General features: G+C 39.1%; 2 protein-coding genes across 4 annotated transcripts in view; one reads left to right on the top strand and one right to left on the bottom strand.

The window, feature by feature from the left end:
- pdpk1 (3-phosphoinositide dependent protein kinase 1) overlaps positions 1–3,044 on the bottom strand; it is a 44,800-nt gene extending 41,756 nt beyond the window's left edge. Inside the window, exon 1 of the mRNA XM_022235758.2 lies at positions 2,918–3,044. Coding sequence (XP_022091450.1) covers positions 2,918–2,941 — 24 coding nt within the window. The 5' untranslated portion in view covers positions 2,942–3,044. The remainder of the gene's footprint in view (positions 1–2,917) is intronic.
- A 1,396-nt stretch (positions 3,045–4,440) lies between these two features.
- Positions 4,441–16,006, top strand: LOC110979700 (uncharacterized). Of its 3 annotated transcripts, none has more exons than XM_087139405.1 (8): positions 4,441–4,598; positions 6,535–6,694; positions 8,387–8,567; positions 10,464–10,578; positions 11,521–11,736; positions 13,843–13,996; positions 14,761–14,920; positions 15,396–15,986. In XM_087139405.1, the coding sequence occupies exons 2-6, from the start codon at positions 6,556–6,558 to the stop codon at positions 13,954–13,956; spliced, it is 765 nt and encodes a 254-aa protein (XP_086995531.1). In that variant the 5' UTR covers positions 4,441–4,598; positions 6,535–6,555; the 3' UTR covers positions 13,957–13,996; positions 14,761–14,920; positions 15,396–15,986. The 3 variants fall into 3 exon arrangements, with proteins under 3 accessions (XP_086995531.1, XP_086995532.1, XP_086995533.1); XM_087139406.1 differs by having other exon boundaries at positions 15,467–15,983; XM_087139407.1 differs by lacking the exon at positions 4,441–4,598 and having other exon boundaries at positions 6,555–6,694; positions 8,312–8,567; positions 15,396–16,006.
- The last annotated feature ends 935 nt before the right edge of the window (positions 16,007–16,941 follow it).

The raw sequence follows: 16,941 nt of genomic DNA, 5'->3' as shown, positions 1-16,941 counted from the left end.
TTATTATGTCTTCCAACACTTCTCTATGATAATTTTACACGATCACACTTGTATTTTTTTAGTTCAAAACGTCAGAGTGCCTGGCATTACTATCCTAGTACAATCTTTGTCAATTGCCAAAAGGGGTCAACTTATTACCTCTGCAAAAAGTTGTGCTGGGATCAAACCTTCAGGTCCTCTGTCTTGTCGGATTTGCAAAGCGTGTTAACCACTTTTTAATCCTTAACATTCTCGGTTAGTCAGATTGGTGTAGTGTTTCTTTCCTCGCCTTCCACCTCTGTGGTCCGGGTTCGAATCTGGCTCGGTCCTCATGTGGATTGGGTTTTCAGTCCCTACCGGAGTTTGTGGGTTTTACCCGCAATATTTATCAGGGGTTTTCCTCCCACTTCTGACACTGAACATTTCTTCATTATCATCCTGTAATTGATGCTAAATGCGTTGTTGGATGAACAGATATAAATAAAATCTAAATTCATCTCAAATATTAAATCTTAAGTTAACAGAGTTATTTCATTATTTTCCAACACACTTTCAGATCTCCTGCTTCAGTGTTTTTCAACGGCAGAAAGTTTGAGCTACACTTTTGCAGGAAAAATACATGAATTTACGTACAAAGACAAGAAAGTACATATACCATAGTAAGTGACATATTTGGTTTGGTATTGGCATTTGAATGATGGGACCACATGACCGTGATCACGTGATCAAACCCTTTGTTTAATATTTCCAAATAGGTAAATTTTTCAACATTAGGGGGACATCGGTCATTAGGGAGACATTTCAATGTCTCCCTAATGCTCCAACTACCAAAAGGAGGAAAATTTTTACCGTCCAAATCTTGAGAGATGATAGATTAGGGTCTGAAAGGAAAACATGCAAAGTTTGGTTAAGATCGGATTAGGGAATATTGAATTATGGGACGGTAAAGTTTGAAAAAGTTTGTGCATGTTCCTATGGGAATGTCTCCTAAGTGACCCATTTTCGGTAATATTAATTAGTTCAAGTACATGTACATTGTAACTTGGACCTGTGGATATGTACATGTATTCAGACACGTCTTGTAGCTACTCACACTATCACATGTTTATCTTTGTTCAACTAGGGTAAAGCCTATAAACTGTTCTCCAGGGCAGCCTTGGGGAAGAAAACAATGAAGATATGTTCAGCTTTACAAGTAGGATAAAGACGGACAAAAGGAAAGTACCCGTACCGTTGTGCTTACCTGACTCCCTAAACCCTAACAAGGCTACACTGAATACATTTGTTGCTGTTTATACAGTCGTTTAATACTTTCTTACTTTAACCCTAACCCTACATAATACTACAAATTACTAATTGCAGTAAAATGTAGTAATCAGTGCTGCCACTTGTAAGAGGACATGAACGTATTGTTCTCTGAAGCCATGAACTACATGTACAATGTACATTAGAAAAGACAATGTACCATACAGTGCTGTGGCACTATGAATGCATGGCTTTATTGTTCTCTGTATGAGTAACAATGGAAGTAACCTAGCCAGAAGTAGTAATCCGTAGAGCTAGGTCCTTCAGGCTCAGGCTATTACTTAGTATTTTGTAGTACTAAGTACTGTAAGCCAAACAACATGCATCCTTCTTAAGGTGGTGTAGAATCATTAACAACTTCTCGAAAGAACAGCTCGATTGTGAAAATCATATGATGTACCTATGTCAAAATTACAGAATGATTTATGAATTATGGACAGCACAGTGGTTAGGACAGACGGTGACTCCCAAAACAAAAGGAATGTGATATCCCATTATTGAACCACACTTAAATAATCTGAACAGCTTTAAAACAATGACACACTGCCAAAAGCCTCAAAACAAAGATGGAGGCAGGAAATGATGGGATAAAAGGAACCAAGGACAAATAGGCATGAACTGATGGAACATAAAGATGTTCAGTCTTATAGTTCAATACAGAACACTTGGTTAAATAAATCATATTCCAGACAGGCGAGAAGCTCAGGAGAACGCCTTCGTTTTACACTCATGACCTATTGTATAAGTTCCACCATGGTTCTATTTATGGAAGATGTCATGTACATGTAAAATTCTCAGATTGAGTGGAAGGGAAGAGTTCCTCATACGGACATAACTAATTTCCCCTTGCAGTTGTTTGGGCCCCATTAGCCATCAAAATTTCCTAAAAAGGCAAATTTAGCACTGAAATGTTAAACTTTTACCACTGGATCAGATCTTGGACCCAACCACAATCTAGAGGCAACGCCGGACTATGCATACACCGCTCGATTGTGTTATGATGGTATAATTTTAAAGCTATTTTTAGATCATGGTTTGCAGATGACATCGATCCCTTTATTGGCCAAAAACTTCAACACAAATTGCTGTGATTGATCAAATTTACAAAAATCATCCTATACCACATCTAAATGAAAATTTCCTTTCATTTGCTATCTCTAAGAGTTGATCAAGGAGATTTTTTGGTTAAATCTTGCACTGGAAGTGTTGAATTTAGAGGATAAACGAGTTCAACTTTACTGATGAAAAGAGCTTGGCCAAAGTTACTTTATGCATACATGTATCTTGTTATTATGCCAAAATCTTGCGGGAAAATGACATCGTTATCACGTGATTTGATAAAAATGACATCATTTCCACGGATGTATCTTAGATTTCATTAATGGTCCTTAATGTATGATGTGTATTTCCTTAAAACTCAACATCCACAATTGCACATTGTGCAGTTCACGGCACAAAAGGCCGAATGGTACAGCACATAAAAAGTTGCAACACATTATACGCCTAGACTGAAATTCTGAATGACATCGACATGTCTAAAGTCATCATCATTCATGCACATCACAATCACGCCGGAAAGCGTCGACCCTTAACACTCCCACCAAGCTACTGAACCTCACGGTATTTTACTTACAATTTCTCCATTTTGGCTCGCCATTTTTGCGAAACTGTGTCCTGTGTCAGCCGGCTTTTGCTTGAATTTGTCGCAGGATCAACAGTGCGCTGCCATCTTCCCTGATAGCTGGTGCCCACTCTTCTTGGTCATTTCTAATTTGAGTAATTATACCTGGGACCAGCGAATATGCGGCAGCACTATTCATCGCATCCATGCATTCATTTGAACCCGAAAACTCAAGTCTTCATTTTAATCATTCTCTTGATCCAGGAAATACGCAATTTTCAAACAAAATTAAAGGAGATATTTTAAAGATGACTTACTTAGAGGTCACCTAGCTCATCATTTTGAAATATGCTATGCGATGCTAAACCTGTCTAAAGTATTGTGCAAAGTGTCTTTTTTCTTCTTTAGTTTTAGAAATTTGTCGGCGGTGTTCACAAACATAAGTGGGGAAAATGACGGGGAGGTTTTCTTTGGAACAAACGCATCCCACTTTAAGTTGAAAATATCTATTTTAAAAGTATTCAATGGAGGCAGGGGTAGAGGTGTTGCTACATTTGATTTGTGTATGGCGCCTCCTGGAAACTGGACTTAGTACAAGGGTGGTTATGATGGATGGAGCGGGGCGTGGGGGGGGGGTTGAATGAGGGGGCATATTTCGCGTCGGAGACCGTAAACAGCTGAACGGCCGCTACAGAAAAAGTGTTTCACTTGTAAAAGCCGTTTGAGATGCGAGTCGAGTCAAACATGCAGTGCAGTTTCTTATTCTTTTTTTAAAATTTACTTTTAAATGTGATGTTTATTCACAGCAGGTGTATCTATTTTACTCTCATTGTGCTAAAACGATTTAACAAAAACTTTTCGTGGTTTTACTCACGAATGGCGCAAATGCCGCCAGCCCGAGGAAGATTGGAAAGCCCCGCCCCATGATGTCCGTGAATGTAAGCCTAGACATATTACAACTCAGTTAATAAGTCTGCAAATAGATGCCGTCGGGACATTTGGCACCAACAGGAGATCCCCGAACATTTGGAGTTTAAACCAATCAAGTCCGCAAATGTTTATAAAAATATGCGGGCGCGATGGGCCCCTAAACTTTTTACGTCATGGCAACTTTTGCAATATTTGTACCCATGTCATGCATGCTTTATCAGTTCATTGGCTGTGTCGGTTTGTTGGAAACTAGAGAAAAACTATCTAACGTATCCCTATCGTAAGTGGCAGTGGCGTAGCTAGGATTTTACTAGTGGGGCCGGGCACAAAGGGGGTACCAGCATCTTGTGGGGGGCACCAGCTTTCCGTGAGGGTTTTTTGGGGGGGCAAGTTTTTGTTAGCCTTGTTCAATATCCATTCATTAATTTTTTTAGGGGTGGGCAGGAATTTGTGTGTGTGTGGGGGGGGGGGACGTCCCCCCGTGGCTACGCCGCTGAAGTGGGCAGATGGTCCTGCATGTGTGCAGCTGAAGAGTGGAACTGGATATGGGAAGATTATTGAGGGCGCCTCATTATCATGACGGTGACCAACTCGGCGCGGTCGGTGATCGTAAATGGGTGAAGCAAGCGCTACACTACGTGCAGAGGTCGCTCTTTGATTGATCTGCGCAGGTTGCATTATTGCAATTTAATTAGCGCCAGCGCCAGGCATGCAACAACAAACAGTGGAGTTAATCTGGAGGACGGAAGTAAAAGGCCGTTTTGTAAGTATCGTGTCAGCAAATCAAGATGTACAGTTGATACAGGTTGTGTGTTTAAATTTACAGTGTCAATGATTCAGTTCTTAAGTGTTGACGCGATCGTCTTTGCATCATGATTGGGATGATTGCACTTGGACTTTTTTGGAACGAGCAAGCCGAACTTGCTGCACTATGAGCTATGGTTGCATGCTCAGCCCCACCCACGTGGCGGACGTGGGACCCCAACGTTCTGGGGCAGTGGGGGTATGCTCAGCCATGACAAAATGACAGCACATTGCCTTCTTGGCACGATCATGAAAAGAATTCCATGTAGGCCCCACAGACATCGTTAATTTTCCCCTGCCATGGTAAATGATGGTTTATCATCAGGGAACAGGTCAACTTGAACTTGTACCTTGGACAACTCGTTCCGTGAACAACCCGTACTATCAACTCAACATAACTGTACCAACTTGTACCATTCATTGCCGAGTCACACCTTGGACAACTCGTACCTTCACTGAAATCAGAGCTTAATATAGCTCCATTTCAGAATACCCCGCCATCACCCCACATGATCAACCTCATAGCCAGGTACAGGTCAAAGTGTCACACTCTTCTCAAGGGAGTTTCACCTTGTACCCACGTAACAAGTCGTTCCAGGGGTTGTTTTTTCGAGTGGCGGGGTAGGCTGCAATTACTCCGAGCTTATTGTTATTGTGATTAACTTGAACAATAATTTGTTTGATTTCTTAGTCACTGTTAGTCGTGTGTACTCCCAGAACTGTAAGGTTTATTACACAAATCTTGTAGACAGCCATGTACAGACTTCTATAAACACATTTTGGCCGTTTAGCTTGTTCCAACTTATTCTGCCATCACAGCTTCTTGTGCAACCAAATTTCATACATGCCTTCTTGGTGAAGTTAAATGTCTGCTGGGGAGGTTTATTCACCTTATATCCTCATTAAAAGAGAAAATTCTTGAGCATTTTGCCCATCCATACAACAGATTATCAGCAGCATGTACTCTCAATCACTGTCAGCTGTGTGATAGCTTGACCAATCGCAACACAGCTCCTATCTTTTCCTTTTGTTTTCCTGACGCCATCCAAATGAAAGCTGAGCTGTGATTAGTCATTAGAATGGAAGTAAAGTGGACCAATCACAGCACAGCTTTCATCTGTGGCTGACAGGAAAACAAAAGGAAAAGATAATTTGGTTTTATTGTGCAGGGACCAAATTACAGAAATGTATCCCATCCCAGGCCACCGTCATTGGTCAGAAAAGAAAAAGAACGACAAGGAAAACATCTGTTTTTTATATTAATCATCAACAAAGAGCAGGCCGATCTGTCTCTTTTTTCAAGATGGGTTGGCCAAAAATGGACAAAGACACTGCCTGGAGAGGGACTTAATGTGTGATTTCTAGAACATTTGTGTTCAGAGACCCGGTAGTCAGATGCCAATTATTTCCTACTTCCTAAACACGGTCGGGAGTTTTCTATGAAATTCCGACCGGTAAAAGGAAATCATTCAATAAATGCAAGCATTATAATCTATGTATGCTCTGCGTATTCTCTGCTGATTGGGCCAGGGGGGTATAAGTTGACTTGGGTACGTGCCAACCTGGGTACGAGTTAACTCGGATGCGAGTTGACTAAGCACCGTTGATATATCGATATTATCGATATCGCTGATGTTAGTTCATTTGGTAATATCGGTATATCGAAAATATTGGATTCTGGAGAAATATCAAAAATACTGAAATTTCTTAAACATCGATATTGAAATATATATCAAAAATATCGCTACTGAGGAACGATCTTTATTGAAAAATATGAAAGTGCATCGTCACATTACCGTAATTTTCGAGAAGCAATTTTTGTGTGATCTCTATCAGTGGTACTTTGGATCTCCCAAATAATTTTGCCTTTTTTTTCCGTGGATATTGTCGGACAGACAACTGACGGGCGTACTTAGATGGAGGGGTTCTTGGTCAAGGATTCCTTGACAGTGCTGACGCAGAATGGTGAGTGCTCCATCCAACTGTGTCTTGGCGACATTACCAAGCTGAAACACAAGGACAAAGTGGATGTGATTCTCATATCAGCTTTCCAAGGTAAAAAGGATTTTCTTTTCAGGAGAATCGAGTGCAGACATTCCACTAATGAATTCTGTGCATAAGTGAACTCATAATAGTGGCAATCTTTACTTTTATAGGACACCTAGATTTTTGTTTCACACAATGTTTAAACTTTGCACAAGATGTGTATCAATCCAAAACTATCTTTGCAGCCTTTGAAAGTATTCCTAGTCCTCCTTGTATCCAACTGAAGGGTTGAGAAGTCATTTTGTGGATGGCATTGCTTGAAAATCTAAATGTGAGATTCTTGCCAGCTTTTTTAATTGACGAGTTCTATTGTGGCGTGATCCTTGAGGTACTGATAGTCATGATTTTGAGCCCTACTTACAAATAAGAATATTTCACATAATAGCTAGATTCACAGTTGAAATAATCATCAGGGATTGGGAATGATACTTAGATGTAATACACACTGCTGTCAGCATAAAAGTTTGGTGAAATAATGTCAGATGTTTTATTTTTCATGTGGAAGTTTGGGATAGATATGTTACAGTCATGAATGCACTGACTTGCTTGGCTGCAATTGTAAACTATTGCAGTTCTCAAAATTCACACTTTAACCACTTGACCAGAGTCCATTTTAAACAGTTAAAAGGTCCTCGGAGTGGTTTTTCTGTGGCCAGACTTAACCACAGTGGTTGTCAAGTTGTGTTTCACAGTACTTAGTCTTTATGTCCTCAGATGTTCGGTCTGAGGTTTTACGTACATGTATTAGACCAAGTCAGATGATGGCCTTTGTGAAAAGCCGTTCATCATAATTCTAATCATTTTCATTTTTCTCTTTGGGGCATAACTTCAATTCAGATTTAACTGCGTGCGTTTTATTTTGACTGTTGAAAAGGGCTTAGCTAAAGACATACATTTTTGTATTTTGTAAGATTTTTCCAGTCTTTATTCATGCTCTGAGCTGTGAATTTTCATCAGTAACTCTGGCCTGGAGCAATGATATTAGGAACATGTATGGAATGGATGGAAGTTTTTAAAAAAAACGACATTCCAACAACTATTTAGTTCCAAAATGTGTACTTCCTGTTCAGGAAGTGCAAAATGTGAATCTTCCATATACATGTATGATTATTCTGTGTTTGATTTTAGCCACAAAACTTCCAAACCAATTTGGTTTTGATTTAGCTTGTTGCAATTTGTTCCATTCTGAAAATATTTAATAAACTTTTCTCAAATGAAAAGAAATGAAACGGTCAAAAGTTTTATATAACTGAGACTACAGGTAGGAATTCATTCCTAGTGTGGACATTCCTTTTCTCTTAATTAAGTTTTAAAAACTTGGTGAAACGTTTTATTTTTCTTGAACTGCAAACACCTTCAAGCTTGAAATTGGTTGACGTTTTCCTCGACGATTCCTCTTCCTTTTGCTACCAATAACCTCAACCCAGAAATCCTCTAAACTTGTTTTATAGAGATAGGAAAAAAATCGTGTGTGGGCCTGGCATAATCCACACCAGGTTCACACATTGTGCATTATGTGGATCCACTGCTGTGGATTCGCTAAGTGTTCATAGGTCCACACAACGATGGCAAGGTTGGCATTGTTGATGTTGAAGAGGCTGTGAAACTTGCTTCGCTTTTCTGCAGAAGAATGAACCAGCCCCCCCTCCCTTGCAAAAATGTGTAACCCCGTGTTTGCCCATCGTTGCGCCCCATCCTCAGGTGACTACTCCCCCACCCCGACATCCGTCATCGGGGCGTTACTGCGAAATCTGGAGATAAACGTGCAGACTTTGGCGCGAGACAAAGAGGAGGATTTGCGGAAGCTCTACAGCTGTTGGTGGTCCCGGCCCTTACCCGCTGACAAACCCTACAACAGACTCCTGTGCTTTGAAACCAAAGTGTGAGGAAGTTCTTCTTATAAGGGTCAGGGAACATGTCCCAGCCTGAAGTGGTTGGAACATGTTAGTGTTCTAACCGTTGATCGCATACTTTCTCTACTGGCAATAGACTATTAGTATTATTCTGGTTTATTCAATTGAAATATACAGGGTAGTCAGCCACATCAGGGTCGCTGATAAAACCCTATTTACAATAATCTAAAGGCATCACATATCAGTAGGAGGGAATATAAAATAAGAGTATGGAAAATTATTCTTAATTAAAAAAGTAAAAATAAAAATTGTGAAAAATTAACTTATAAATCTACGTTCACCAAACTGGGGGAAAAAATTTTTTTAAAAATTTGAAGACAGTTCATTCAGGACAGTTGGTGAAATGATAAATTCTCACTCCAACATACGAGTAAAAATATTACAAATTACAAAAGTTCAGCTAAAACTGGAATTGTAGATTTCATATGTCTATCAATTTTACACATTGGTACAACTAACTAGTGTAGTCGTGGAACTGTCTCTGAGTATTCTGGTAGTTGTGTTGTTCAATACGAGCGATTCACCATAGTGCGCCACCAAGAGTTTGCAATGCTACATGTACCTGCAGCTGAGATTGACGTCAGGGGCAAAAGGAAATAAACTTTGGGACAATCAAAATTCCCGAAACCTCAGTCTGAATTTTGTTAAATTTGAAATTTACAATACGTTTTTAGTGACTGGGATCAGTTTTTAGCATGATTGGCTCAACAGGTTTCACTCATCTAGAACATCCAAATCGAAGAAAGCACTTTTCAGATGGTGTGGTAGTCTCGGGGCTCGAAATTGGGCTAATCGTCACGGGAACAAGTACTTAATCCCTAGACAGCTGAATTTGTCACTTCATGGGAACAAGTAGCTCCCACACAATATTAAAGACACATGTTCAAGAAAAAAAGGAAAGACCACGTTGCTTGCTGTTGCTTTTGTTTAAATTAATGACACTGATAACTACACGGCTTTAAAGCCTTGATCGAGTTGTTATTTTTACGGGCTAGCATGCGACGTACAACTAGTAGTGAGTATAGTACACAACCAGCTGGAATCTCAAACATGCTTAGTGCTGCTAAGCAAAAAGTCGGGCTCCGGGCCTTTCTAACATGCATATGCGTGCAGACGTAAAAGGAAGCTAACTGCAGCAATCCAGCGTTTTTGAAACTTCGGTTTCGCTGGTTCCAGCTATTTAGGAGCATGGTGCAAAACCACATGTTTAAGCTATGATTGGAACCAGCGAAACTGAAGTCTAAGCCGAATCCACTCGTTTGGCTTGAATTTACACACGAGGGTCAGTTTCCATACAATTGTGACACTGGCCGCTGGTGTGCCCGTGTGTACGTTCATGTGTGTACATGCATCACATGCGAGACTGCGGCATGCGTTCGGTGACATCGTAAACAAAATTCGTACCGTGTTATTGTTCCGTGACAAGGCTGATCTGAAGTGAAGTAAAAAAGTTCAGGTATTTTTCATGACAAAAGTTGAAACGAACGGTAAAAATGTTCAGGTACGTGGAATCAAACGGGCATAAGTGCTTGCACCCGTCTTTATGCATTTTAGCTACCTGCGCCCGTTAATTTCGAGCCCTAAGTCTTGACCTCAAGAGTTTTGAAGGAAAGACGTTGGTGGATTTTCTTCAGTGTCGATGCAGTGAAATAAAATGACCATACAGAAAGTCACTGACTCTGGTTAACTTTATATTGAATACAGTAAATGCGATTTTTATGTACATGTAACGAGTGACATTACACTGTCATCAAACCAAAATTTCTTAATTGTTCAAAATTTCAGGATTTTAGCAGTTTTTGCCCAGCTAAGAAGCAGTGAACATCGTTTTCGATTAATAAACTCTTCCATTTCGGTTTCAACAGATTTGGGTCTCGGCGCCCCCAGGAGATGGTTAGCGATGTGTTCCGCTGCCTGGTGCCCTTATTCAACAACAAGGATGGCACAGTTATCACACCCCTTCTCAATACAGGGAACCAGGTAAAATGCTCATTTTCAAGATTTGAAATTAACATGGAATGCATTATAGCCTTTCAAGAGCTTTTGTGACGTGACTTGTGGTGGTCTAGTGCGGGGTGCTTGTTCGGCGTTTTTCCCTCAGTTAGCGAACCGCTAACTCTGATCGTTGGCATGAAGAGCTTCCGAGCACCCGACACTCTGGTTTTCAAAGTACTCATGTCCAGTGGCTTGAAGCGTTCAATGAATGCTTTCACAGATGAATATTTTCTTTTTGGATATTGGCTTCAGTCATTCGAATGGATGATGTATTTTTGGTGTGTGTTCAACAATTTAATTCCCCCAAAACTTTGAAACCACAACGCATTATTTCACCGCCACTGTCTAGTCCACTGCCGATGTGTCATACATGCATGCACCAGGTTGGCAAAGTCAACTGTGTGTGTGTAGGGGTGTAGAAATGGGTGTGCAGGCGTGGCATACATAGTGTGGACCTCTGCACAAAAGAAGTCCTCATAATGCAGGGTGCAATGGCGTAGTGTGGACTCGCACACGTCCACACAATGTTTTCCCCTCTTCAAAACAGCTTCAGAGGCATTTTAGGGTCAAGGTTATCTGTGGCAAGTTGGCAACATGAAGACGAACAGTCCAGGAAATCATGATCAAATCAAATAAATTTCAACCAAATTTCTTGCCCAGTTTCATGTTTAAAACAATATTTTCAGTAAGGAATTTTTTGCACTGAAGAATTGTAGATGAATTGAAAATTTGGGTATAGAAATACCGATATTGAAAGGTATGTATGTACATACGTGTACATTTGTGCATAATTTGTTGCAAGCTGAAAATTAATTTAAAAACTTCCAATTTTTTATGTCTGTCTGTTTGTTTTGGAGCATTGTTACCAGAAATTTTTAGAAATCCTTTTGGCTTGAATCTAATTACTTCTGATGTTTTGTTGTGAAGGGCTTTGACCAGGTGGTCATGTTGAAGGGGATGGTGGAGGCTGCTGTCAACTGGATAAAGGCCGGCCTGCCCCTGCGCATGCTGAAGATTGTCCTGTTCTGCCAAGGCAAGGACGATGAGGCCATGGCAAAGGCCGCCGAGAGGGACTATTCCAGAGTTTTCAAGAGCTTTGAGGACCTGAAGGAGTGCTACATGATGAAGGACTTGACCCCCAAGGTACAGCAGAACGTTGCTTGTTCTCAGGATTCTGAGAGTCCACAGGAACAGGGCAGTGAACAACTCATACCCGAACAAGCCAATTCAGACTTCAATCAATAACACTTTGGGTTGTTTGCGTGGTTGAAATGAAAGAGAGACTGGACTGGCAATTTTTTTTTCCAACTTGAATGGATTCCCTCATATGAACTTTGCAGCTGACTCCATATTTTGTCACTTAACATACTAAAAGAACCTTAATTCATTGCACTGAAAGGTTCAAAGAGAGACTGAACTGGCAAGCTTTTTTTTCCAACTTGAATGGTTTGCTTCATAAGAGCTCAGCAATTGACCCCATAATTTGTAACTTAACAAACTGAAAGAACCTTAATTCATTACATAGTGGGGTTCAAAGAGAGGCTGAACTGGCAACCTTTTTTCCATTCAAATGATTCCTTTATAAGAGCTTAGCAACCAACCATGGTCAGATAGCAAAAGAGCCTTCTTCACAGTTGGATCGAAAGAGAGGCAGCACTGGCAGGCTTGTTTCCTCTTGAATGGATTCCTTCTTAAGAGCTTAACATCCAACTTTCTGTTTAATCGTAAAGTGGAAGAACCCTCATGACACGGTCGGTTGACAGAGAGGCTGCACTTGCAACCCGCGGCCACTAATAAAGCTGAACATTTTACGATTCAGACCTACCTGGAGTGAACTGGAAGAGTGTCCATTTTGCAAATGTAGCCATGCTTTCATTTGATGTACATGTACATGTAGTTACTGTATGTATGCTGACATGGTCCACTTGATTGCTATGTTCTAGCTATAAAAAATCTACATGTAACTTTGAAATGTATGAGAAATTTAATCAAGCTACTTTAGAAATGTTTAATTTTCCGAGATGGTTCTTTTGCATGCTCATGGTTTGGATGGAGGATAGTAAATTTTTGATTGAAAGGATAATAGTGATTTCTAATTAGAAGTTGCTCGAGAAGTTTGAATTGAAAGTCCATATGCTGCCTTAAAGGAGCAGTTTAGCTCCAATATTAATTGTCAACCAGTTTCCAACAAGCTACAATGACTTTCAAAGTCCTGTTGAATAAAACGCTTGTACTCTGACATATATATAAATATGACTTGTAAGATACTTTCATCTACAGCCCTGGAAGAGAAGCTTGTAAAATGGCATTCATGTCAGTAAACAATCAGTCAGTACAGATTTGTAAGCCTTCTCCATCAAAAAGATGCCTGTTGAACTGCTTAACTGAATTATATACATATATGTTTTCTAGCTTTGAATATATTTAATTATAGGTTTAGACTTGTCTTTAAGAAAAGAAAGGAAGCGTGCATGTGTATATTGACAGGAAATATTGAATGAAAGTTTTGAAGAGAAATCGCTAGAAGTGGACTCGGATTTCCTTTACTTTTTTGTGAGGGAAAAGGGGAGTGAACAAAATGGCATCAATTTTGAAAATTTTGTTTAGATTTTAAAAATTCAGACATTTCAATATCCATTTTTTGATCTTTTAGTTTTGAGAGGCTAATCATGAATAATGTAATATAAATTGCATCTTTTGATAAATAAATGAAAATGTTTTTAATTGAGCTGTTTATGTTAAGGATACATGTACATCAGAGTTTTTCTTGCCCTAGCAATTGAGAGAGAGAATTATGTATATAGATATATTACAGTAACCAGCTTGCCACAATAAAGAACTTTGTTATTCATTACACCCCCTTTTCTGGTTGTCCCTTCCTTGAAGTAATAATTGTGTCACTGCCCTGAAAAGTTGAAATTGATCGACATTTATTAGAATGCCGAACTTAAGCGAAAATACGTCCCTGACCGCAGAACATAAGCCTTAAAAATTGCCTGTTAGGTTCATAACCATTGATTGTCTTGAAGAGTTTGCATGTTTTTAAACCTCGCTATCATTGACAGTGTACTTAAAGCTCTTTTCTTTGGTTAGATAACTTTCTGGCATTTTGCTGGTTGTGTTTTTACAAAGATTTAAGTTTTAGAAATAAGTTTATCTGAAGTGTACAGATATTTTTTTTAAAAGGTTAATTTGACATTTTTGTTTGGGTTCTGTGTGTGTATTTGCCTGGTGCCCTGCAAACCATAGAGAGTCACCATAGATTTTGAAGTCTACCTGTCCTTCAGCCAGCATGACACAAAGGTCGTTGACCTCATCACTGACAAACTGCACTCCAACAAGTTGGACATAGCCGCCAAATGATGACGTCATGATGCACAGTGCTAGGGTCATCACAGCCTGGGTAAGAAATGACAGGTTTTCAAAACAAAAAAAAAGAAAGAAAATGAGAGGAAACCTTGTTAGCAGGCATGAAAAAAAGTTGGGAGATCAAATTTGTGGTTCTGTCTAACCCAGTATGAGGGAAGTTTAGATGCACCTAATATGCAAGTTTACATGAATGCAAATGCGACAATTGCCTGTTTGAATGTTCAGATGTATACGTCCCGCACAAAATGTAGGGCCTGCATCTTTCCCTTTAATAAAAGGACAAATGATCAATCTCATCCAGTAAATCACTCAGAAGAAGTTTAATCGGTCATCATAAACCAAGCATGAAAAAATCCTAGGCCATTTAAAGTATAGAATGTGAAAGCTCACCGACAGTTCGAAACAATTTTGTTCGCAAAAAATTTACAAATCGGTCATAGTTTTTCAACAATTATCCCACCCCAATGACTACTCATATAGAGTTATTTAGATGCTAAACGTTTGTTCTGACTTGACGCTCACAACCAGTAATGGTTAAAGGAAATCAGATTTTTATCTGACAGTGACCCTTGTAGATGAACCTGTTCTAAAGGCCACATTTTCTCAACAATAACCCCACCCCAATGACCACCTGTATAGAGTTGCTCAGATGCTCAACATTTGTTCTGATTTGACGCTCACAACCAGCAACGGTTAAAAAAATTCAGAGTTTATGTGACCTGTGACCCTTGTAGATGATTTGTTCTAAGGCCCATCTTAATTTGTCATTTTCAATTTTTGTGTAATTTTCCTATACAGTCTTGACGCCTAACTACCTACAGTGCACGGCCTGCATAGAGCAGTACAACATCGCCATGTGCTGCTCCCGCAAAGCTATGAGGAATATGCTGGCGCCATTCTACGTCGAGGAGAGCCCCCTGCCTACGTACATGACACAAGTGCAGTATGTAGATTGCAGGTAAAAGAAAAAAGAAAAGCTGCAATTAATTTCTTTAAATGCAGACCTTCAAAATGCACCTTTGTGTCTCAGTTAACCTGATTTTCATCTTTTGCTTCAGTACTTCAAAGGGTATTTTACCGCCTTTTTGGTTTTTATGCTAATGAATATTTGGATATATGAATATATTATGGAAATAATGAATATTTCCATATTTGTGAGTAAATGTCCAAACTGTGATGTCATCTTAGGAAGAAGCCTCAATTTTTAAAAAAATTGTCTCTCACTGACCACATCTGAAGAGAACGGTGATTGGACATAAAATATTTAAGACATTGATTCTAGACTACACACTGTTTTCTACTTGTTTTTGGTTTGTTCCATTTCGCCTTTCCTTTCCTCCAAAGTCCACGACTAAAATACTTTTTACTCTTCTCCCCTGGGAATTTCACTCAGCAGCATTTCTTTTTTCCCAAATTCCTTTACTGCATCCAAGAATGACCCCACTGGAGTCACTTATTCGTCTTATGTTTGAAATTCCTCCCAACTACCACCTCTCCCCACAAGAAATCTGCAAGCTCACTGAACATTTGGCTGATTGCAACTCCGTTGAAGAGGCCACTTTCAACCGCCTACTAGACTGATCCGCCTTCTGCACAAGTAGATGCTTCTGGTGCAACCCATGCTAATTTCTAATAATTATTATAAATCCTTTTGTTTATAATTAATGTAACCAAATACCATTTTATTCCCTCCGCAGCCTATCACAACAATTACCTGCGCCTTCATTTTCGTTAATAATGGTTATACTACACTCAATTTAATGGTACTTAATGTTTATTAGTTTGTCCAACCCTCGTAATATACTTTTATCCCACTTTTGCAACACCTTAACAGTCCATTTTAATAATAACTCAAATCTTATTACTTTCAATTTAAGTCTAATTCATGCAACACTGATATAATTATATTATTAATTTTTTATTCTTAACCAATTGTACGTTTACATAATTATTCAATTATAATGCACAAGTCACATCTACCGTCACTGTCAACTCTTTATATTTCTATTTACATTTCATAATTACACATGCTTACTTTTCTTCCGTTATTCCATTTAGTTATAAATCTTACATAATAATAAATATTTATTAAATTTTATGCATTTGATTTCCCGCTTCTCTTTTATTCCATTTAGTCAAAACCTTATATACTTAAAAAAAAAATTCCTTTTAATCCCTCAGTTGCTATTCACTAAAACCTCCTCATATTGACATAGACATGCTCCCCACCCATTTAAACCATGATTATGATCTTCCTCCCTTACTACCCACCCTAAACTACATCTCCCGCCCTTCTTTATAACCCCCCATCACCTAATAATCCCCCATCACCTAATAATCCCCCATCACCTAATAATCCCCCATCACCTAATAATCCCCCATCACCTAATAATGCCCCATAACCTAAATAAAAAACTTCTCGAAAACAGACTTGCTCCAACATCTACACCTGGCAAAAATTAGCTAAACACAATTCCTTTAAACAATATATCACTGACATAAACAAAAACTACACCATTCTACAAACCTACAACCCCAACTCCTTTTACTAGAAAATAAATGCTACCAAGAATTCCATGTAACCAAGAGCACAGTAACAAACATAACAGACACCACCTCAATCTCCATATCGGTACGTATTCCTAACCTCCGACAACTCATCAGCAACACTAAACACAGCCTCCAAAATACAATATCTGAACTGGACAACCAAATTCCATACCCTAATCAACGACATCACTCTCAACAAACCCATCAACTGTGAAAGAACCAAATACAAATTATCACTTCACTACAAAATCACCAAATCCCTAATAAACTGCAGATTGTCATTACAAGACAATTCTTCACTTGCAAACTGATTTCTTTTAAAAAACAAAGAAATACATGTAGATCTAGCCCTAGCCAAAGAAACTGACGACCATTCATCTAATTTTCAGAACTTCACCAATCTAAGAATTCACCAGCACATTAAAAAAA

This window comes from Acanthaster planci, linkage group LG07 (assembly GCF_054643075.1).
Source record: "Acanthaster planci isolate LZ-2023a linkage group LG07, COTS_SCS, whole genome shotgun sequence".
In the NCBI taxonomy this organism is placed as follows: Eukaryota; Metazoa; Echinodermata; class Asteroidea; order Valvatida; family Acanthasteridae; genus Acanthaster; species Acanthaster planci.
The sequence above is the reverse complement of the archived record's forward strand: the minus strand, read 5'-3'. Positions and strand labels throughout refer to the sequence as shown.